This window comes from Trichosporon asahii, assembly GCF_000293215.1.
Source record: "Trichosporon asahii var. asahii CBS 2479 unplaced genomic scaffold scaffold00002, whole genome shotgun sequence".
NCBI lineage: Eukaryota > Fungi > Basidiomycota > Tremellomycetes > Trichosporonales > Trichosporonaceae > Trichosporon > Trichosporon asahii.
This window is the reverse complement of record NW_014040922.1, coordinates 271,023-291,128: the sequence shown is the minus strand read 5'-3', so window position 1 is coordinate 291,128 and position 20,106 is coordinate 271,023. Positions and strand designations below refer to the sequence as shown.

General features: G+C 57.0%; 8 protein-coding genes and 1 non-coding gene across 9 annotated transcripts; 5 read left to right on the top strand and 4 right to left on the bottom strand.

Moving 5' to 3' along the window:
• The first annotated feature begins 437 nt into the window (after window positions 1-437).
• On the top strand, window positions 438-560 carry A1Q1_t113. Its single transcript has one exon. It is a non-coding gene; the product is annotated as a tRNA-Pro (tRNA).
• Window positions 561-1,535: 975 nt separating this feature from the next.
• On the top strand, window positions 1,536-2,069 carry A1Q1_07460 (uncharacterized protein; the record flags this gene model as incomplete). The annotated part of the gene is made up of 1 exon (XM_014328786.1): window positions 1,536-2,069. One exon carries the CDS (start codon window positions 1,536-1,538, stop codon window positions 2,067-2,069), a length of 534 nt encoding a protein of 177 aa, XP_014184261.1.
• Window positions 2,070-2,925: 856 nt separating this feature from the next.
• Window positions 2,926-3,795, bottom strand: A1Q1_07459 (uncharacterized protein; the record flags this gene model as incomplete). Its single annotated transcript, XM_014328785.1, has 1 exon — window positions 2,926-3,795. The coding sequence occupies one exon, from the start codon at window positions 3,793-3,795 to the stop codon at window positions 2,926-2,928; it is 870 nt and encodes a 289-aa protein (XP_014184260.1).
• A 1,079-nt stretch (window positions 3,796-4,874) lies between these two features.
• A1Q1_07458 (uncharacterized protein) lies at window positions 4,875-5,750 on the bottom strand (the record flags this gene model as incomplete). The annotated part of the gene is made up of 1 exon (XM_014328784.1): window positions 4,875-5,750. The coding sequence occupies one exon, from the start codon at window positions 5,748-5,750 to the stop codon at window positions 4,875-4,877; it is 876 nt and encodes a 291-aa protein (XP_014184259.1).
• A 1,387-nt stretch (window positions 5,751-7,137) lies between these two features.
• Window positions 7,138-8,097, bottom strand: A1Q1_07457 (uncharacterized protein; the record flags this gene model as incomplete). The annotated part of the gene is made up of 1 exon (XM_014328783.1): window positions 7,138-8,097. One exon carries the CDS (start codon window positions 8,095-8,097, stop codon window positions 7,138-7,140), a length of 960 nt encoding a protein of 319 aa, XP_014184258.1.
• Window positions 8,098-9,679: 1,582 nt separating this feature from the next.
• On the bottom strand, window positions 9,680-13,098 carry A1Q1_07456 (uncharacterized protein; the record flags this gene model as incomplete). The annotated part of the gene is made up of 5 exons (XM_014328782.1): window positions 9,680-10,579; window positions 10,625-11,584; window positions 11,631-12,101; window positions 12,175-12,475; window positions 12,524-13,098. 5 exons carry the CDS (start codon window positions 13,096-13,098, stop codon window positions 9,680-9,682), a joined length of 3,207 nt encoding a protein of 1,068 aa, XP_014184257.1.
• A 674-nt stretch (window positions 13,099-13,772) lies between these two features.
• Window positions 13,773-15,710, top strand: A1Q1_07455 (uncharacterized protein; the record flags this gene model as incomplete). Its single annotated transcript, XM_014328781.1, has 1 exon — window positions 13,773-15,710. The coding sequence occupies one exon, from the start codon at window positions 13,773-13,775 to the stop codon at window positions 15,708-15,710; it is 1,938 nt and encodes a 645-aa protein (XP_014184256.1).
• A 505-nt stretch (window positions 15,711-16,215) lies between these two features.
• On the top strand, window positions 16,216-17,549 carry A1Q1_07454 (RNA polymerase II subunit 3; the record flags this gene model as incomplete). The annotated part of the gene is made up of 3 exons (XM_014328780.1): window positions 16,216-16,408; window positions 16,559-16,815; window positions 16,863-17,549. The coding sequence occupies 3 exons, from the start codon at window positions 16,216-16,218 to the stop codon at window positions 17,547-17,549; spliced, it is 1,137 nt and encodes a 378-aa protein (XP_014184255.1).
• Window positions 17,550-18,099: 550 nt separating this feature from the next.
• On the top strand, window positions 18,100-18,649 carry A1Q1_07453 (uncharacterized protein; the record flags this gene model as incomplete). The annotated part of the gene is made up of 4 exons (XM_014328779.1): window positions 18,100-18,226; window positions 18,286-18,305; window positions 18,361-18,463; window positions 18,564-18,649. 4 exons carry the CDS (start codon window positions 18,100-18,102, stop codon window positions 18,647-18,649), a joined length of 336 nt encoding a protein of 111 aa, XP_014184254.1.
• Window positions 18,650-20,106: the final 1,457 nt, after the last annotated feature.

Here is a 20,106-nt window from a genome sequence, read left to right as displayed (position 1 = left end):
GCACGTGGATCACTGCGTATGAGAGCGCATGCATTGCATTCACATCTCTGCATGATGGGGCGGAGGGCGAAAGATGGCACAGGCAATGTTCTGTGATGGAGATTCAAGATTTATGATAAAGTAGCAGAAGGGCCAGGGACCGACATATCAAACTGAACACAGCGACCTCTCGCCATCGCAACGGCCGGACTTGCGCAATCATCATTGGGTTTCTGCTGCTCACAACAGATCATAGAGCCGGAGGTTCGTCGCATCACCCGCCTTTCCAAACGCTGTGCCCCACCATCGACCGCCTTTCCTCGCAGCTCTCCGTCGTCTAATCCTAACTGCACTCGCCTCCCTGAACTCCAAGCGCTCAGCATCCCTCCAACGTCTCACGTGGCACTGGGAGACTCATAACTGAGCCGGTGCGCCCAATTCTCGTCCAGAAACAGGACGTTCTCGTGGTGTAGTGGTTATCATACTCTCTTAGGGTGATCTAACATCTTGAGCTTTGCCTCCTCGTCTCCTCTTGGGAGACGGATTGGGAGTGGCCCCGGGTTCAAATCCCGGCGAGGACCTTTTTGGCTTCCTCCGGAGCTTCTTGTGCACTGGGACTCAGTTGGGAGCGAGGGAGAAAGGTCGTTGGACGTTTGGCAAGGGTTGGGGGGTTGAGGCGTCGTGGTGAGGGTCGTGGGTGAAATTTCGGGTGGAGGTGGAGGTTGAGGTGCCTGAATCTGACCACTATGGAGCGGGCGACCAGAAGTAGTGTGGGCACGAGACCTGCAATACGGCAGAGGTTCACGATTGCATTGTCTATGGGCTATTAAGACTCGACAGGAACTAAAGCACAGTCATTACTCAGACTAATATCCAGAACAAGACACTTGAGAGGCACATCTCCCTTCTCACTGCGACGCCGGCCCAAGAATCGGCGCAAACACAACATCGCCGCCCAAGTCCAGCACATAGGGCATCATCTGCGATCCGATCATGCGGCTCAGATCCGTCATGGTCATGAAGCGGACGTGAGGGTCGAAGGCGGCCAGCCTGCCAGCAAAGTTGATGGGGTGGTCCCACATCGTCAGATTGCGCCACGGACCGCACACGTTGAGGCAGGACGCAAGTTGCCGGCGCGTGGGGAGGAGGTCGGGGTCGAAGCCCTGGCATCGGAACTGCTCATCGCGGCCTGGCTGCCACGCTAGCGGAGTGGGTGGAGTGTTGCTGCCGGATCCTGATGGCGAGTTGTAGGGCGTGAAGGCGTCTCGATGCGGGTCCATGATCGCTTTGACGTAGCTGTGGGCCAGGAACGCGCTGTTGACGATGTCGGCGACGCGGGCGACATCACGGTATGCCTCTTCCTGCTCGGGGTCGAAATCGAAGTCGCTGGGCGAGGCGTTGTGCTCGGGCAAGCTCGTGTCGCCGTCCTGAATCACGATGCTGAGTGTCTGCCATGCACGCAAGTCGTGGAGCACAGGTGTCGTACACGCGAGCACGAACCAGAGACTCGTCCGGGAAAATGACCAGGGCCTCTGGACCTGGAAGAGCAGCACAACATGCTTCACGCGGGCGGGCACGGGGGAAGGATAGCTGGTCTTCAGTTCGCCGCGGGCCATCTCGCGGCTGCCCACCGTGATGCGGATGATCACAACGGGCGAGTCGCAGTACGACAGCAGCCTAGCTCCTGTGCCGTGAAGCACACAAACCTCACACGCGGAGAGGTAGCAGTCGCCCCGGAAGGGAGGACAAGGGTGAGAGAGCACGCGCAGGCCAAGAGGACGCAGAGGGAGCTGGTACTACCAGACTCCAGTGAGGCGGATGTCGAGCAGCGCGGGGTAGGCGGCTCCAGCAGGGAGAGAAACGCGGGCGACAGGACGATCGCGGAAGACACCAAGGTCGTGGATACCTCTATCGTCGACGATGGCATGGTACCAGATGCGGTCGATGTGGTCGCGCACCTCGCGGCAAACACCACGCAGGCGAGACATGATGCGCACGTCGCCGTCTGCTACCGCGAAGGCGAACACGGCTTCGAAGATATGAGGGTAACATTGTCGAGGGTCGGCATCGCGGTGACCGGGGACAAGTGACAAGTGAGGCGTGGATAGGAAGGAGACAAGAAAGGAGGTTGCCCGTCGCAATGCAGGTCGGAGCACAAGAAGGGAGGCGGTGGGTGGTAGGAAAGAAGAGAAAGAAATGCCTCGCGATGGGATTATGAGTGATGTTCAGATTGATCCGGACAGCTGTGATCAGCTGCGTTAGGAACTCCGGCGCGGCACCGGCATCGCACCGGAACTTCACCGGCATGTCTTGACCGGCTCGTACGCGGCTGCACAGTGCCCGCGCGACCGCGCCAGCTACGAGATGCGTCATTGGCAGTCTCACGTGATTCTTGGCGTGCTGCTGCCCAAGCTAACTGCGCATGAGATCTCACTAGGGCGCACCGATCGCAGGTGTGGTTCAGATCTACGGCGTTTGAAGGGTTAAGACTGCGGTCGTACCGTCAGGTTCTCCCTGCGCTGGCCCACACACTTCGAATCCCTCTGAAGTCGCGCTTGCTGACGTTGTGGACGGTGCACTTAGCCGCTCCGTAGCTGAGTCGGGGCAGCACTCAGTCTGAGTCTCGAGTACTGTGCAGAGGTTAGCAACGTCTTGTGAGCGTACACGTTCAGACCCATGGGCAGAAGACGATTGCGGCGCTGACACAGAATATGCCACGCCGTGCAGTGTCACGTTCTGGCGATGTGGTGAAAGTCAAGGCAGAACCTCATCATGGCCCTCACCCCCAGCATGTAGATTAGACTGCTGCATTGTGCCTATCGTGAACCTCCTTGTCCTGTATAACCTTCGCGATCTGCCTTGGCCCGCTATGGACGGAGTGACCGCCATTGATATCGTTATCAAGATTGCGGAAGCCCGAATTGCCGAGATTTGATCGTTGGAGGCTTAGGTGGCCTTGAAGGGGTCTTCGATCTTTTCACCAGTACTTTTGGAGACATATTCACGCTTCGGGCGGAAGTTATCGCATTTGTCGTCAGGGTTGGCGACGAGGTACGGCCCGCAGTACTGCGTCTGGACCTTGACCTCATCGTCGTACAGGTTCTGGCTGAACTGTCCATCTGTAGTGGCGCCCATTGAGGCGAGCCCTCCGGGGAAGTTGAGGTTCACGACGGTGTGGATGACGATCTGAGCAAAGTTCTCTGCCTGGCTTGTGCGAGCGATGTCGTCCACCACGTAGGTATCGCGGTCGAATGCGTTCCGCCACGTCTCGGTATCCGAACAGCGGCGGTCCTTGCCAGGGAACGCGCAGTTGTCATCAATGGCGTGGCCGACCTGGTGCATGATGGCAGAGAAGTCGGGCTTGCCGCCGAGAACGAGGATTTCTGACGTGCGGTACGCACGCTCGGGTCCGGGCAGGTGTAGTGCGTACGGGAGGAGGTCGCGCGCTCTGACAGGGATCTTGCTGTGCAGGCTGGTCACCGTTGGGAGATTCCGCTCGGCGTTCTTGTGACGACAGAGCTCCCAAGGAGTGCTGCAGTCGTCGTATGTCACCGTGAAGACCTCGACGTCGGCCGGGCTCAGGCCCTCGCGCTTGACAGCGTCGTAGCAGGCCCAGGGGATTGCGTCCTGGAGAGTCGCGCTTTCGGTCCAGTTTTTCACCGATGAGTCGTGCTCTGGCGTGCCCGCGAGTAGACGAGAGTTCAGTGACCCAGGGGGATAGGGGTTGATCTTTGGGCGGGTCTGCATTTCGTGATCGCTGTCGCCGGCTCGGGCGGTGGCAGCCGCGAGGATGCAGAGACTCAAGAGAGTGAACATAGTGTGCGAAGCTGTGGTGATCTTGACCGTGACGAAAGGGATGCCCAACAAAGATCGTGCTATGATACTCCTCCTCGTCCTTGATGCTAACACAGATGTGCACGTGGATCACTGCGTATGAGAGCGCTAAGGTTCAATGAATGTCGGTGAACTCCTGATCGCCGTCGAGTGACCTCATGGCAGCAATTGATGCGCGAAAATAGCCAGTCCCTGCTTCGGAAGTAGCATGGATGTGTGATGCCCTTGATGTCAGCTGCTCATGTGTCTGGCCAGGTGCTAGACGTGGTGAGGGCCAGAGGCCGTCGAAGCAACAATCGCAGCGAACACCCGAATCTCTGTCGATTGTGGCATTACGACTACGCGTCCTAATATTGAGCTCGGAGGGGTTCGATGATGCGGTCAATGGCTGTGCGATCATGCATTCAGTACGGCGACAATTGTCTATAGGTGACTTCCCAGCGGTCCGTGTGGATGACGGGTGCGTGCTGAGTTTACGGGGCCCCTAGTGGCTCGGAGTTCGATACGAGCGCCGAGTGCAGGTGTCAAGTGAAAAGCGGAGGAGTGAAAACGGAGTGGGTTGTGAAGCTCCCCGAGGCAGTATACCAGCGCCTCTCTTATCGGCGAATCTTTTCGGCACGCCGCTCACAAACGCCACGGTCACATCCGGCGCCGAGGTAGGAACCGGATGCAAAACCATCAGCACCGCCTCTCTCAGGCGCTTCCGTATACGATCACACATGACTCGCCTTCGGTTGCTGCTACGGTTCTGCGACACTGCACTACCCCCTCTCTCTTGAACAGTCTCATGGACTCTGGGCGCCGCGTAGGTGTGCCAACATGTTGGACCAGTTTTGGCAAGCGCCTGCGGTCAGTGGCACTGGTAAACTGATAATATTCATAAAATGCAGTAAGCGTCTCGATCGGGGTATCCGCAGCGAGAGCCCAGCAATCTTATCCGCAGTGGCGCCAGAATTCCACGCTAGCTGTCTTCATCCGCAGTTGCATTCTGAACTCGCACCAAAGCTATTATATGGATCACAGAATCTCTAGATCTCCATCACTATTAGTGAGACGGCCGTTTAGACGTAGGGGTTCTCAACCTTCTCGCCAGTGTTCTTGTTGACAAAGTCCCAGTCATCCTTGACGTTGCCACAGTTGGCACCATTATTAGCGGCAAGGTACTCCTTGCAGTACTGCATCTGGGCGTGCCTTTCGTCGTCATAGAGGTCCCAGTTGTTCCTGCCGTCGGTCTGCGTGCCGAGGTTGGAGATGCCGCCGGGGACATTGAGGTCGTACAGGCTGTGGACGGTGATCTGGGCAAAGTTCTCGCCCTGGTTGCTCTTCGCGTATTCATCCGTGACGTGGTCGTCCTTGTAGAAGGCGTCGATCCAGGCCTGAGTGTCGTGGGCCAGCTTCTTCTTATCGGGGAAGGGGCAGTGGTCGTCGAGGGCGTGGCCGAACTCGTGGTACAGGGAGCCCAGGTTCAGATCGCCGCGGTACAGGATGATGTTACCAGAGTAGTAAGCACTCTCCGCTCCAGGAGCAATGAAGATGTTCTGAACCAGCGCACGGAGCTTAGCGGGGAGTCTGCCAACGTGCTCGGCGACCTTCTCGACGGACATTTTGGCGTCTTTGTGGCGACACAGCCGGTGGGTGAGGCCGCAGTCATCGTGGTTGAGGTCATAAACGGACACGTCCTTGGGGTCGAGATTCTCACGCCGGGCGTGGTCATAGCAAGCACGAGGGATGGAGTCCCTGACGTTCTGGCTCGAGTCGGGCCAAACCCACTGCCAAGGGGCTTTGGCGTGGTTCTGCAGAGTGGAGAAGAGGTCATTGTCGATCTTGCCATTAGGGTAGCTGTTGATGATGGGACGGTTCTTGAGGTCCTCGTCGGGGGTTGCGGCGCTAACGCCGGTGACGGCGAGAATCGATAGAAGGCTCCAGAGGGCAAGCATGGTGAGAGTGCGTGTCGACTTCGGTGAGGGACTTGAGCTGAGCTGATGTTGAACACAAGACTGAGGTGGTCCTCTTTTATACGTGAGCCTCCGACGGCTTTCACCCGGTCTTACATCAAACGTTTGTCGGCTTTCGGTGCGCGTCAATCTGGATATGAACTGCTGATGAGCTGAAATCGGTCAATTGTCCAAGCCCGTAAGCGACCGCGTTGGCTCAGCTTCTATCATCGCGGTCAATTCCCCTTCGCCGCCCTCCTCACCCAATCAGAATCGTCATCGCGACTCAGAACCGCGGATGTGCATGTGTTCCCCCGAGACTAAGGATGTTCCTTCAAAGTGAACAGCTGCTGCGCATGACCCGGGTGCCTGTATATCCTTGGCCGAAACCGCGTTGAAGCCAGAAGCGTGTTCGCGATTCGCCGCGCCGATAACGCGGTGGTCAACTGAATTGGTCTAAACCACATGGCAGACGGTCAGTGCCCGTTTGAGCAGCGCGGGACGTCGCTGCTCCTCCTGTTACGAAAGTTGACGACGACTAGATCAAAGCCCAAGGGCAGGCTAGTGAAAGAAGGGGACTGCGATCAATTATAGAGAAGGTCTGATCTGCGGTCATGCCTGCCTTCACCGCCCTCTGACGTGAAGCAACCGGGGGATTCGCCGAGCTCACTCAGCCGTTGGCGTTTTCGGTCCTGGTCAGCCGGTTCTCTGAGGCATATCGAATAGGAACTTCCATTCGTCAGGTCTCAAAGGCTCTCAGGTGACCCATTGGTTCGGGAAGGCATACCTGTTCTGAGTCATGCACCGGGCTCCTGCACTTCAGCACAGCTAATTAAAGACAACCTGGAATGGCCGCGGGCAACTTTGAGACGTGCCCGCGCCGGACCGAGGGGGCAGTTGCCTGCTGCAATATGAAAGGGCTTTCGGATAGAACACCGAAGGTGTGTGACCGTCTTTGGCGAGCGGTGGTCTTAACGTTGCGCCTATCTCGGAAGGAGCGGCGTCGACCCCGCTTGTGCGTGCGTATGCATGCTTGCGGGAACGGTCCTCTCGATCCTGTCCGCTGTTCGCAGGGTAAAGGTGAGGCGAAGGTGTAAAGCGGTCGCCGCTGCGAACGCTTTCCCGAGAGTTGACTGAGTCATCTAGTCCATCATACGGGGCCTTACTGGGGTCGAAATGACCGTTGAGTGGCTCTTAACACTGGATGTCCCGGCGTCTGTTGACGATGAACCTCCGAAGGCTAGGCGATTCTAAGGCAAGATAATCAAAGTGACGGGTGTCTGAGGCAGATACGTGACTCCAAGCGGGTAGCGGACCGGAGGACTGTTTGCAGAGCATCGGATAGATTTTGATTAACGAGTTCATACACCGTATTACAGTAATGGCTAGCCTATTGGGACGAAGCGGGCATACGCTTGGGACCGAGCTTGCGACTGCCGCCCTGCAGCCTGCTGCCGTCCTTCTTGATGATCTCCGTCGACTCCCTCTTGTTCTCGCACTTGTCACCAGATCCGGCAGAAAGCGCAGCCTTGCAGTAGCGCTTCACGAGGTCTAACTGATTCTTGATCAGGTCCCAGTTGTTCTTGCCATCGGACTGCGTGCCGAGGCTAGCAAGACCACCAGGTACGTTGACATCGTAGAGGGCATGCAGGTAGACCTCGGCGAAGTCGTCGCCCAAGCCTCCGTTGGCCAAGGGGCTAGGCACCCAGCCGTCTTTGTGGAAGGCGTCCATCCATTCCTCGGTGTCGTGAGAGTTCTCTTGGGTGTCCGTACGCCCGGGGAATGGGCAGTTCGTGTCCACACTGTGCCCGACCTCGTGGAACAGGGAACCAAGATCAGCGTCGCCCTTTAACTGCAGGCCGCCTCCGTTTGTGGAAGCGGCCGTGCCACCTGGAAGAGGCAGGAGGAGCACGTTGGCGACGAGCCCACGTGCCCACACGGGCAGCAAACCGAAGCGGTGGCCGAGGTCCTCAATCGACCACTCCGCATCCTTGTGCCGACACATGGTCCATCGTGAGTCGCAGTCGTCGTACTTGAAGTCATAGACCTCGACGTCGTACGGGCTAAGATCAGCCCCTTTTGCGTTGTCGTAACAGTATAGCGGGATCAGATCGGGCTGCTTGTCATTCCAGCTCTGAATCTGAGCCTCATGTTTTGTGAGGTGCTTCGCCCAGCCGTCGTTGAAGCTGTTCGCGGGGTATGCTTGCAGTACGTGGTCTTGCGGCACGAGTTCAGCGCGCGTGATGAGGGTTTGTGGCACGGGGTTGGATCGCGTGACTGGCTTCCTGTCGTCCGCAGCGAAGGCAGCTGTAACCACAAGAGCGGCCATCAAACTCCAGAGAGCCAACATGATGTCGAAGAGCTAGATGAGTGGGGATAAGTTGCCTCTTTCCCTCAACTTCTGTAGCCTTATGTATGTAGTCGGCAGACTCTTTGAGCTCTCTCGGAAAGAAGCTGCACAGCAACTAACAGAACTGGAGTACAGGTAAACTTCAGGTGTACGCCCTTTAGTGTCGCGTAGCGGACATAGTATGCCGTAGCCCCAGATTCAGCCATACTTCGAACCGATGCTGTGCAATAGCGTAAACCAATTCAACTTGAAACGAGCATGCGATGCGTTTAAGATTCACGTTGGATGCTTTGCGGTGACTTCCCTTAATCAGCAGCCAATCTCGGTCAATTGTGGATGACAGGATCGTTCTTGAGCGCAAGAGCCTGGCGTTTCAGAACACCACCTCCTCCATTGGCCATGGTCGCCAGTGTCATGTTGGAACCGAAGGCACTTGACAAACCCATACTCGTGGTGCGAGAAGAGAACGCCACGCTAGGTCGGGTGGAACCCGCAGGCTGTCCCGAGGGAATCACAGAATCAAGGAGGGTTGGATCGCGTGACTGGCTTCCTGTCGTCCGCAGCGAAGGCAGCTGTAACCACAAGAGCGGCCATCAAACTCCAGAGAGCCAACATGATGTCGAAGAGCTAGATGAGTGGGGATAAGTTGCCTCTTTCCCTCAACTTCTGTAGCCTTATGTATGTAGTCGGCAGACTCTTTGAGCTCTCTCGGAAAGAAGCTGCACAGCAACTAACAGAACTGGAGTACAGGTAAACTTCAGGTGTACGCCCTTTAGTGTCGCGTAGCGGACATAGTATGCCGTAGCCCCAGATTCAGCCATACTTCGAACCGATGCTGTGCAATAGCGTAAACCAATTCAACTTGAAACGAGCATGCGATGCGTTTAAGATTCACGTTGGATGCTTTGCGGTGACTTCCCTTAATCAGCAGCCAATCTCGGTCAATTGTGGATGACCGCCCCCGACGACGGAGCGGGATGCGTGCCTTTAGTGAAGCTGTGTTAATGACTGTCTTACTCTGTTCGAGGCCCTCTATAGCTGATCATGAGGCTTCATATCGTCTCGTGGAGCCCCTGATATTGGCACTCAGAGAGTTTGTGCGCAGTAGACGACATATCCTGTGTGTTCTATGTCGTACGGAGCCGGCGTCGTCACTGAGAAGACTATGCATATCTGGGATGAGGAGTTCGGCGTAGCTTCTGAGAAGGAATCAATACCCTGCTCGGGCAATGACACTCTCTCTGACCCGCGAGAATTTAAGCTCTATCAGAGCGCATCCGATGTGAGGATGTGAGGGAATGAGGAGCTTATGTTCACTTCGAATGTCCCTCTGCTGAAGGTAACCGTCGATCGCATCTTGGTCCCCCCTCGAGGGTTGAAGCAATAGTTGGCGCACGCTGCCGTTTCTATGAAGGATCACTGAGGCATTCAAGGTGAGGCTGGTTTTGGCTGGGTAGCGGATTCAGCATCAGGTCAAAGACTTCACAGCATAGCATGACACAATGATCAGGTCAAAGACATTACAGCATAGCATGACACAATCATCAGGAAATAGTACAAGAAATCGCTCCTACAGGGTATCTCACATGCGAACCATCCGCCTGACCTCGGCACCAGCGAGGGGGGCGCCGACGTCGTCCTCGGTCACGATCTTCTGCTTGCCCAAGGTGCGCTTCTTCTTCGCAGGCGTCTTGCCCTGGAGAAGCTCGATGAACTCGATGCTTTCGTCCTCCTCCCGGACGACAGCCTGGCGGAGGGACTCACCCAGCGGCTTGCTGAGCGACTTCTTGGGTAAAGCCTTTGACGGCGTCTTGGCCATAGACTTGCGGGGTGAGACCGTCTTGCGGCGCGGAGGTGTTGGTTCGGAGATCGTTGAAGCGGTCGCGTCAAAAGATGACTCTTCGTACTCCTCGTCTTCCTCTTCTTCCTCCTCTTCCTCCTCATCATCATCCCCTTCGCTGCCGCTCTGCTCCTCCGCCTCTTCCTCCTCCTCGGACTCATCCTCGTCTGAGTAGCCGTCAGCCTCCTCATTCACTTCCTTTGGTGGGGCACCTCGGACGACGATGGAATCGTCGCCCTGTTCTACCGACTCGTCCTCGTCGGAGTAGCCGTCGTTCTCCTCGTCGACCTCCCCGGGACGCGCGCTTCGGTCAACGATGGAGTCCTCCTCCTCCTCCTCCTCCTCCTCCTCGGACTCGGTCTCATCGGAGGCAAAGGAGCTTTCCGCCAAGGAATCGTCAGCGCCACGGCCGGTGATCTCGGGCTCTCCCATGAAGGAAGTGCCGAGAACATCGCTGGCCCCGCTAGCGATGGTAAGCTCCTGATCGATTTCCTCCTCATCGCTCTCCTCTTCCTCGGACTCGAGATGCGAATCCTCGACGGAGTCATCGGCGTCGGAGTTAATCTGTCCGCTGCGCTCCCGGGGAACAACGAAGGGGTCGGAGAGAGACGCCTCTCCAACTTCGGTGCCGTCATCAGAGTCCTTTGCACGTCAGCTGGGACTCCCAAACCAAATAGGTTGACTCACCATAGTCTCATCCGGGGCGCTGACGAACGAGTCTTCGAAGGAGGAGTCAGGTGCCATGGTGCGCTGCAGAATGTCGATCTTCATGTCCGCCTTCTCCTCGCCACTAGCCATTTGCTCAAGCAAGCGGCGGTTGAAATCCGCCTGCATGCGCTGGATGGTCTCTTGCATGTCACGAGAGGCTTCCTCGCGGATCTCCACTTCCAGGGAAGCGTTGCGCATTTCGCTTTCATAAAGAGCCGCCTTAAGCTCCTTAAGCTGCTCGAAGAGGTAGTCGACGAAGTAGTCTTTTTCGTCCTCCTCGTCTTCCTCGGGCTCCTCTTCGACTACCTCGATCTCCTCCTCGATGACCTCAATCTCCTCTTCCTGTTCAACCTGCTGGACGACCTCATTCTTCAATGGAGTCTCGGCAGTAGCTGGCTTTTCGGACGCCGGTGGCGTCTGAACACGAGGAGTTGTGCCACGGGGTGTAGTGCTGCGAGATGGAGCTGACTTTGCCGTTGTAGGACGGGAGCTCGCTCGGACGGGAATGGCAGGAGGGGGAGGGGGTGCTGGCAGACTAGACTTGGTGGCCCGCCGAACCGGCGTCGGAATCCCGCTAGGACCCTTAGGCATGACCGGGACAACGACCTTGACTCTTTGCCCGGTCACAGCCGTCTTCAAGGCGTTAATTTGAGTGCTGATATGTCGCTTAAGCGTAGGGAAGTGGCTCTTGACCTGAGTGGTCGTCTGGATCTCGCGAGCCACAGCGCTGAAGCGCATGACGTGGGCGTTTTCATCGTACCCGGTATCGCAGGGGTTCACGTGCACAATCATAATTGCGCGGCCATCACCGACGAAGAAGTTCTGGAAGATCTCGGTCAGCTTCGAGTGACGGAAGGGCACCACAGCTAGCCGGCGCCGATGGCCAGGCGTGACTGGGGCCGCCATCTTCTGCTGATTGGCGCGGAGGACTTCGAGACACTGCCCGAGGACCTATTCGTTAGTGATATACCGATCGCTTACGCACCATGAGGGACTTGTTGATGTTGCCTGCTTCCTTCAGACGATCACCGGTGTTGCCTGTGTTGCGAGTGCGCTCAGATCCGGCTAGGTCCACGATGGACAGGCGGGAGACGCTGGCGCTCTCCGGGTCCTCTGGTGCGCCGTTGTGGATCCTGACAAGCTTGATGTTGAAGATGCCGTGACTGCGCGAGCTCTCACGGTTCGCCATCGTGCCGAACACCTGTCGCGCACTCTGACCAGAACGGAAAACGGCTAAGGCATCCTCACGAGACCTAACGCGGATTTCGTTCAGACCAGCAATGAACTTGCCATTGCCATCAGGATCGTTCTTGAGCGCAAGAGCCTGGCGTTTCAGAACACCACCTCCTCCATTGGCCATGGTCGCCAGTGTCATGTTGGAACCGAAGGCACTTGACAAACCCATACTCGTGGTGCGAGAAGAGAACGCCACGCTAGGTCGGGTGGAACCCGCAGGCTGTCCCGAGGGAATCACAGAATCAAGGAGGTCAAAGATCTGCGGTCAGATGTGCACGCATGAAGAGACATACCTTCTCGTTATAGACTTCAGCGTAGGAAACGAAGACGGCGTACGAGAAGTTCCGATCCACCTTAACGGAGTCATTGGCTTGGGGCTCGGGGACTTGTGGCAGAGACTTGAGCGAATACGGTTCGCGCTCGTTCGTGAGAATGACATCAGCTTGGCCGAGAGTCTTGAGCTGCGAGTCAGATTGGCTCCGCCACCATTTTAACTCACGTTCGCGCTGCTTTCCATGCCAGAGATCGAGTTGAACACGAGATCGATGGCCCTGGGCAACACGCCGCGCTCCTCGATAGTATTCGACTGACCGCCTTGGATGGTGTAACTTGGGTCAGTTCATTCATGATAGTGAGGCTTACGTCTTTCCACTGTTGGTTACTCCGTAGGAGAAGAGAAGCCCGTTCTCTCCGTGTAGGAGCTTCTCGACCAACGGGCGCGCCGTCTGGTTGAAGAACTGCGCCTGCGTCGATTCAGGGGAGAAGACTTGGTCGAAGCTGAAGACTTGGGCAGGCTTGGGCAGACCCCTGTTGTCGGGGGGCGGTTGGAGCAGAACGTCTTTGTCACCTTTGAGCTCGATGTAGGGGTTGGCATTGACGGCATCCACAGGTCTGACACGGAGATAGGCTTGAAGCGATTGGGAGTAGGCCGGACCCGCGGGGGCGGCTTTCTTAGGCTCCACAGTCAGGCTACGACCGCTCGAGAAACTTACGCCTATGTGCTTCTCCATCTCTTTCTCCTTCTCCTTGACTTTGTCGGAGACTTTCCTGAAGCCTTCCTTACCCTTGGCGAGAATTCCGGCAGTTCGGGTTGATGAGGCAGGAGATGGGGCTGCAGCCTCTCTGGTTCGAAGTCGGGTCATTCGAGTGGTTGGTGGGGGAATCGCGCCGGCCCTCGACCTTGTCGAAGGCCGGGGCGTTGCTGTTGGGAGCACCATGGTCGTTGATGAGGGTGGGTTAACAGTTGTTGACATGTTTGTTGGTGCTGTCCGATCACCTCCTGTCGGCTGGTGCGTTCGTATTTGGTTCCGTCTGGTGGATGTAAACAACGACAGCGCGCCTGCTTTTCGCCACCCCGTGATTTTCTCCACCTGCGTGCTGCGCTTGTCATAACAACACCCTTCCGACACCCAATAACCACAACCTCGCTCGAGCTTTCCATGCACGTTTCTACGTGCACATGAAATCTCACGATCCTCGACGTAACTCAATGCTGCCTCGGCCTGTGCCAGCTTGACGCTTTGTTTGCGCTTGAGGGGACTTTTGCACGTGGTCAGCCCGCATCATCAGCACCTATCCATCGACTGCTTTACGCATCAAACACTCAACAACCTCGTCTTCTCAAGAAAATACGGGCTTGCATTGTATCTGTGCACTGATAAGGCTGTAGCCTGGTGCTGCAATGCGTATGGCACGCCCTCTGGTTAGGAAGGCTCTGCACACGCCCTCCTCGCACCGGCCTCCACTTCGTTTTTGGGTGGCGTTACTCATCTCGGAACCAAACGCGACGCGTTCCGGCAATGGTCCCGTCGTGCCGAATCCACTTCCCCACTTAACAATGGCGTTATCTGATTCTCACTGATCTCATTGTCCAGCTCACCCAGAAGACGACATGGCACCGAAACGCAAATCGGATCCCGATCGTCGATCGGATGGTCGTAAGAAACGCTCCGCTGACAAAGTCTCCACAACCTCGGAGACGCCGGCGACAGCTTCCGACGGTAAGCTCGCGTACAACGAGTTCCCGCACATCCTCGAGTCTGTCATCCGCTTCGCACCCCGCGACTCTCTGGTCCAACTGCGACGCGTGTCGAAGCACGTCAAGAAGCTCGCCGAGGCTGAACTGTGTCGCCACCTGGTCATCTACCCCGACTATGGCATTGTCATGACGACTCGCCGCGGTACCATGGTGAATGTTGGTGTTGGAACACTCGAGGAAGGAGGCAGAGTGCAGGCCAATCCGACGTTCAATGCGTGGTACAACGATTATATCGACACTTATCGACCGATGCCGGACTTCAGTGAGAACTTCCTACTCGGCGAAGACGAAGATGACGAATTCGACGACGATGATGAAAGCGACGACGACGATGATGATGACGACGAGGAAGACGATGATCAGGAGCCTGATGAACCCGACTTCGACTCGGATGACGGCGACCCTAACGGATACGACATTGATGAGGAGAACGTGCCAGACCTCGGAGCTGCCTTATTCCCTCAAGGCCATCCCCCCGGCAATGGCGGCAATGAGGTGTCCGACGACGACTCTGAGCTGTCGTTCTCGTCCGAAGGAGAGCAGGAGGAGGCTATGGCTCTCATGCAGATGTTGGTCCAACAAAACCAAATCCTTGGGAACGAAAGCATTGTGCCTCCGACCAATGCCAACGGAGGTCCCATCGGCCACGCTGGCGAGCTTCTCGCCGCGGCTATCGCCGCGGCTATCGCCGCAGCCAACGGGAACGGCGGCGCCGGTGACTCTGACAGCAGTGGCAGCAGTGAAGGAGAAGGAGGATGGGAAACCTTCAGTGATGAGGACGATGACGATGGTGATACTGAAGACGAAGATGACGGTCTATCCGACGGAGAGAGCGACCTCATGGACGATTTCCTCGGCAGACCCGGAGGTGCGTTCGCTGATACCGGGGATGAGTACAGCTCTGAAGAGGAGATGGGTATAGAGGAGTTCAGCCACAGGCTTCCTGAGCAGGCGGCCATCGCAATGAAGAACGCCGAGGTTGTTGACATTTTCCAACGCCCACCCTACCGCGGCATCATTAGACTGATGCGAGCGACCAACAAAGTTCACAGCGTGCGGTACCATCTACCCTATGCTCAGCCGCACTCGATGGTGAAATGTTTTTACGCGTCCAATGCACCTCGAGTCGTCCAGTTCAGCCTGCTGGCTCCCATCAAGCAATACGATCTCTTTGACGAGGGAAACCCCGGCTCAGCTCTCGGCCGTTCGACGAGATTCGTCGACTCCACGAAATTGCGCCGCGGGTGCAAGAAGGCGGTTTTCAACGTTGCATACGATGTCGGCTGCAAAGGCTTGCGCAACGGCCGCATTCGCTTCGACGATTACCCTGACACCGTCGAGGAAGTGGTCTTGATCCTCACCAAAACGGCGTGGGACATGAAGCCGACAGCGAAGGGCAACCGCAGGGACGCCCGACCGTACGACGGCAAGGGCTGGTTTGAGGAGTTTGTGCTTACCGAAGCCTCCAAACCGACCCACAAGCTCACAATTGTCGGACTTCAGGACGTGCCGCCTGGCGCCCTGTCCCTCAAGAGGGACGCTACTCCCGCCGAGAAGATTGCGCGGTTCGACTACAGGATGCACGAGGCGAAGCGGTTGCTGACGGACGACAACTTCACCAGGCAGATCTATTGGGAGATGGAGGGCCCCTCAGAGAACTGGGATGCGGAGTTTAAGAAGTACATGGATGACCTGGAGTACCTCACGCACGACGAGTACAAAGCCCGACTTGGAGCCGCTGAGTGGTCGATCGAGAATGAAATACTGCCAGGCGTTCGTCACGGATCGTAGATATGTATCAGCATATAGCTTGCAATCATCTCTGAACTGCTTCTTGCTTTCCGATGTGCATTAGACCGGGCACTCGCTCCGTGCCGGTGAGCAGTTCTTATCGAAGCTCCAGGAACCAAACAACTGGGAACCGTAGCGGGCAGTGCGGCCATCTCCGCTTGTCGAGTTGTCACTGGTATACCACGTGGATGCATGTCAGGCTCAAACTTGGCTCACCTCAATCATCTCGATTTCGTCAGAACAATACCTCACGCTCGTCGTTCTTTGAGCAGTCATCAGAACACCAGCCTCATCGTCCATTTCTCGCCCGTTCTCAACCCGCGCATAAACTCCAAGTCCGGCCCGCGAGTGCAACGTGGAAGAAGAGCTTCCGACGCTCAGGATTCGAAGTGTGAAAAGCGCCAGCCGGGTGATCGACCGCGACATTACGCGTTGCGCAACGATCCGTTTCGTCAACCTCGCATCTCCGCATAACATTTCTCATCACACGCATTAACTGCACATCATGAACGGATACGCGGAGGAGCAGCCACAGGCTGCGCAGGAGCAGATTCAGATCCCGCAGGGACCGACCAACCAGCCGAACATCCTCGTTCGCAACCTGAACCGAGACGAGACGACGTTCCATCTCAGCGGCGTCGACATGGCGTATGCAAACTCGCTCAGGAGAACAATGATGGCGGATGTTCCCACCTTGGGTGAGTTCACTACCTTCTTTGGCTTAGGGGAGCGCTTTAAAGCTTGAAGCAGCTCGCTTCTGCAAGGACGTCGTCGTGCTTGGCGGAAGACAAGATTCATCAAGCGGTTCCTGGAGGAAGAGTTGTGCTGAATGGCCCGCTGACGACTAGCTATCGACCAGGTGTCTTTCTACCAGAACACGTCGCCCATTCCCGACGAGATGCTTGCCCACCGTCTCGGTATGGTGCCGCTGATCTCGCGGGATGTTGGTAAGGGACTGAGGTACACGCGTGACTGCGACTGCGACGAAGGGTGCTATTACTGCATGGTCACGCTGCGGCTGAAGGTGTCTGCTGTGAACCGCGAGTACGGCAGCCCAATGGCCGTCACGAGCGACATGCTCGAGGTTATCCCGAGCCCGAATACTGTGAGTTTTCCCCGCAGCGCAAACAGAGCCGTTAGCTGACATCATAGCCCCAACAGAGCCCGTATGGCCCTCCGCCCGACATTGGTGAGGAGGAGCGTGAACTGATTGCGCACCACGATCCCGAGCTCGGTGTACCGGTGGGCAAGGGCGACCCAACCGCGTCTCCGATCCAGTTAGCCCGTATCTCGCGAGGACAGGAGATCGAGGTCATTTGCAAGGCGTACAAGGGTATTGCGAAGCACCACGCCAAGTGGTCACCCCTCTCAGCCGTCGCGTACGAGTACGACCCGTACAACAAGCTGCGACACACCGACTACTGGTTTGAGACTGACGCCGCCGCCGAGTGGCCCCTGTCCGCGAACGCCAATTTCGAGACGCCTCCGAACCCGAACGAGCCGTTCGACTTCAACGCCGTCCCGAGCACGTACTACATGACTGCTGAGAGTGTGGGCTCCGTCCCCGTCCGCAGCGTGTTCGAGCAAGCGTGCGACATTATGGTCGAGAACCTCGCGCAGGTCATTCTCGCCGTTCAGCAGGAGACGGGTGTGGACGAGGACGAGATCGGAGAGGGAGAGGGCATCGTTGAGCCTGGTATGGGCATGAATGGAGGCGAGTACGGAGGCGGCTACGACCAGAACGGAGGAGGCTACGATCAGTGGAACGGAGGCGGTGGTGGTGGCGGCGGCGGCGGCCCCGGATGGGCGGGCACAGGCATGAGCCCCCTCAGGCGGTAAGAGCAGAGCAGCATAGAATGTATTACGTCCGAGGTACTGCAGAGCCACTTAATCAGCGTTAATGAGAGTGTAAACACGCACCCTCGGGGACCAAACAAGTTGGCTCGGCGTGGGAGTGATGGCCGAAGTGCGCGATTATCGCTTTTGGATCGCTGCCGAGTCAAGCGAGTCGCACCTACCGCGGCGATCTCAAGTTCCAGAGTCAGCCTCACTACATCTCATCCAGTCCATCTCTTCTGCAATTCCCATAGCAGATTCGCTATGCATTGCTCGAAGTCTCAACGATGGCAGTATGCATGCACGTCCCGGTGTGCACAGCCAGTCCTCCGAATGCTACCAATCAAACAGCGTGCAATGTCAGAGGGCGCATTTCCCGAGCCAGGGGTTCGGCGGCGGAGAGGGCCGGGTCTCCGCACGAGGTGACTCGCTAATTCCAATTCCTGACGCTTGCTTGCCGCACGCCGTACAGACTTCGGCGATCGCAAAATATCTCGGTCCGCCTCTCTCCTTTCCTCATCACTTCCTTCCTTTCCGCTCTTACCTTGCAAACATGCTCCGACCATCACTTCTCCGCCAGGCCGTGCGCACTGGCTCGCTCATCCGCCCCGCCGCGCGTGCTGGACCCTCCGTCGCGCGCCCCGCCGCTCTTCCCCTCCGTCCCTTCTCCGTCTCTTCTCGTTAGTTGTTCTCGCGCAAGGCCTAACTGACAACAGCGGCACGACACGGTGAGATTAAGCGCCCGGAGCCCGGAACGGGGTAGGTGTTCCTCAGCTGATCGTTGTCGATTTCCGAGCTAATGGGCAGAATCAAGGTGCACTTTGTCGACTCGAAGGGTAACCCGATCAAGACGATCGAGGGTAACGAGGGCGACGACCTGCTTTCCCTTGCGCACGAGTACGATGTTGATCTGGAGGGTACGTTTCGGATCTTACTGCTAAGCGAGTTCTGGGCATGAGCTGACATCAGGCGCCTGTGAGAGATCGTGCGCGTGCTCAACATGCCATGTCATCTTAGACCCGGAGAGCTTCGACAAGCTTCCTGAGGCCGACGATGAGGAGAACGACATGCTCGACCTGGCTTTCGGTCTCGAGGACACGTGAGTACACTCATGGGTGACGGCGAAACTGGAAGCAGCGCTGCTCGGCATTCCTGCCTTCCCTGCTCTTCTCTACTTGGCCCCGCTCTACACGGCTATCTACTTTCTCCTACCCACTTCCAAGCTCGACTCGAGCTTTAGGCGGACATTGGGACAGAGTTAGATACGAAGCTGTTAGGGTTCTGGGGATACATAGCTGACCACCAGCTCGCGGCTAGGCTGCCAGGTCCTCCTGACTAAGGACCTCGACGGCATCACCGCCCGCCTCCCCGCCGCGACGCGCAACATGTACGTCGACGGCGCCAAGGCGCGCACCCACTAAAAAGACGTCGGGCTGTACGACGATAGGAGATCCCATGGAGAACCGAGACGCATGCATCGCTCAATTGTATAAGGACTGCTCCGGCTACCGTGGACGATAACGGAGACGATGAGCGACTGTCGCTGGGATGGTGAGGGAGATGCACTGGCAAGGCGGTTTCTCCAGCTGACTGAGCACTCGTACTTACTGGAAACCTGACGTTGCGTGACACGACTTGGCGAGACTCGAATCGTATTTACCTGGCCCTCCGGGCCCTCATGTCTGCCACTCACAGCAGTGTTGAATCGGGGACGAATCACCTCGAACGATTGCCGCACAACTCGCCCGACGATGACAGGTCTGCAGCAGGATGTAGAGCACAATGGGTGCAGTTCCGGTAGCAAAGGCGCCAGCTTCTAGCCACCAGATGTGGTCAGCCGATTGTCGCCACCAGCCTAACAGACAAAGGCCAACTTGCGACAGCGACCTTCTGCACTCTCTCTTCCGGGCCGAGTTCCATGTAAGAAGCTCAAGTACACATCTGACCGTAACACTTGGACTTCTTATCTCTGGTTTCGGCAACTAGCCTTCCTTCATCGGAGGCCACCATGCAGACTATCATATATCGTAATGCTCTTCCGGAATTGACCCACTTTCATCCATTGGGCCCCGGGCATGTCATCGGCGCTCTGTCCGAACGACAGCGTTCGGCACAGTATGTCACCTGCACACGTTTGAGCTTGTTCCACAGCTGTGCGTCTGCAGCGCTTACAGCGCCTCATGTATCAGGCTGAGTGGGGCACAAACTCCACGGGTTACAGCCTCCAGTACACAAGTCCGGGTTAACAATTCCGGCGCACCACCTATCTCGCCCTGCCTCGTATCGGGCATCTCCTGTAATCGTGCACGTGGCATCCCTAATACCGTAGGAGTGGCGACTATAGTCTGTCCTAATGAAGCATTAGGAAACATGACATCATAAGGGCCGGGGTAGAAATCCGGTCGGATCCTGTCCCCTCTAGGTGGCGACTGTGCTGGACGCGTCCATAATGCGCAAGAACGGAACACAAAAGTCAACATTCTTGTCAGCAGACTGGGTGCGTATCCGTGATGCCGGGCGGGATGCTGGGGCCAGCCTCAGCCTCCCTCGCGCTCCCTCT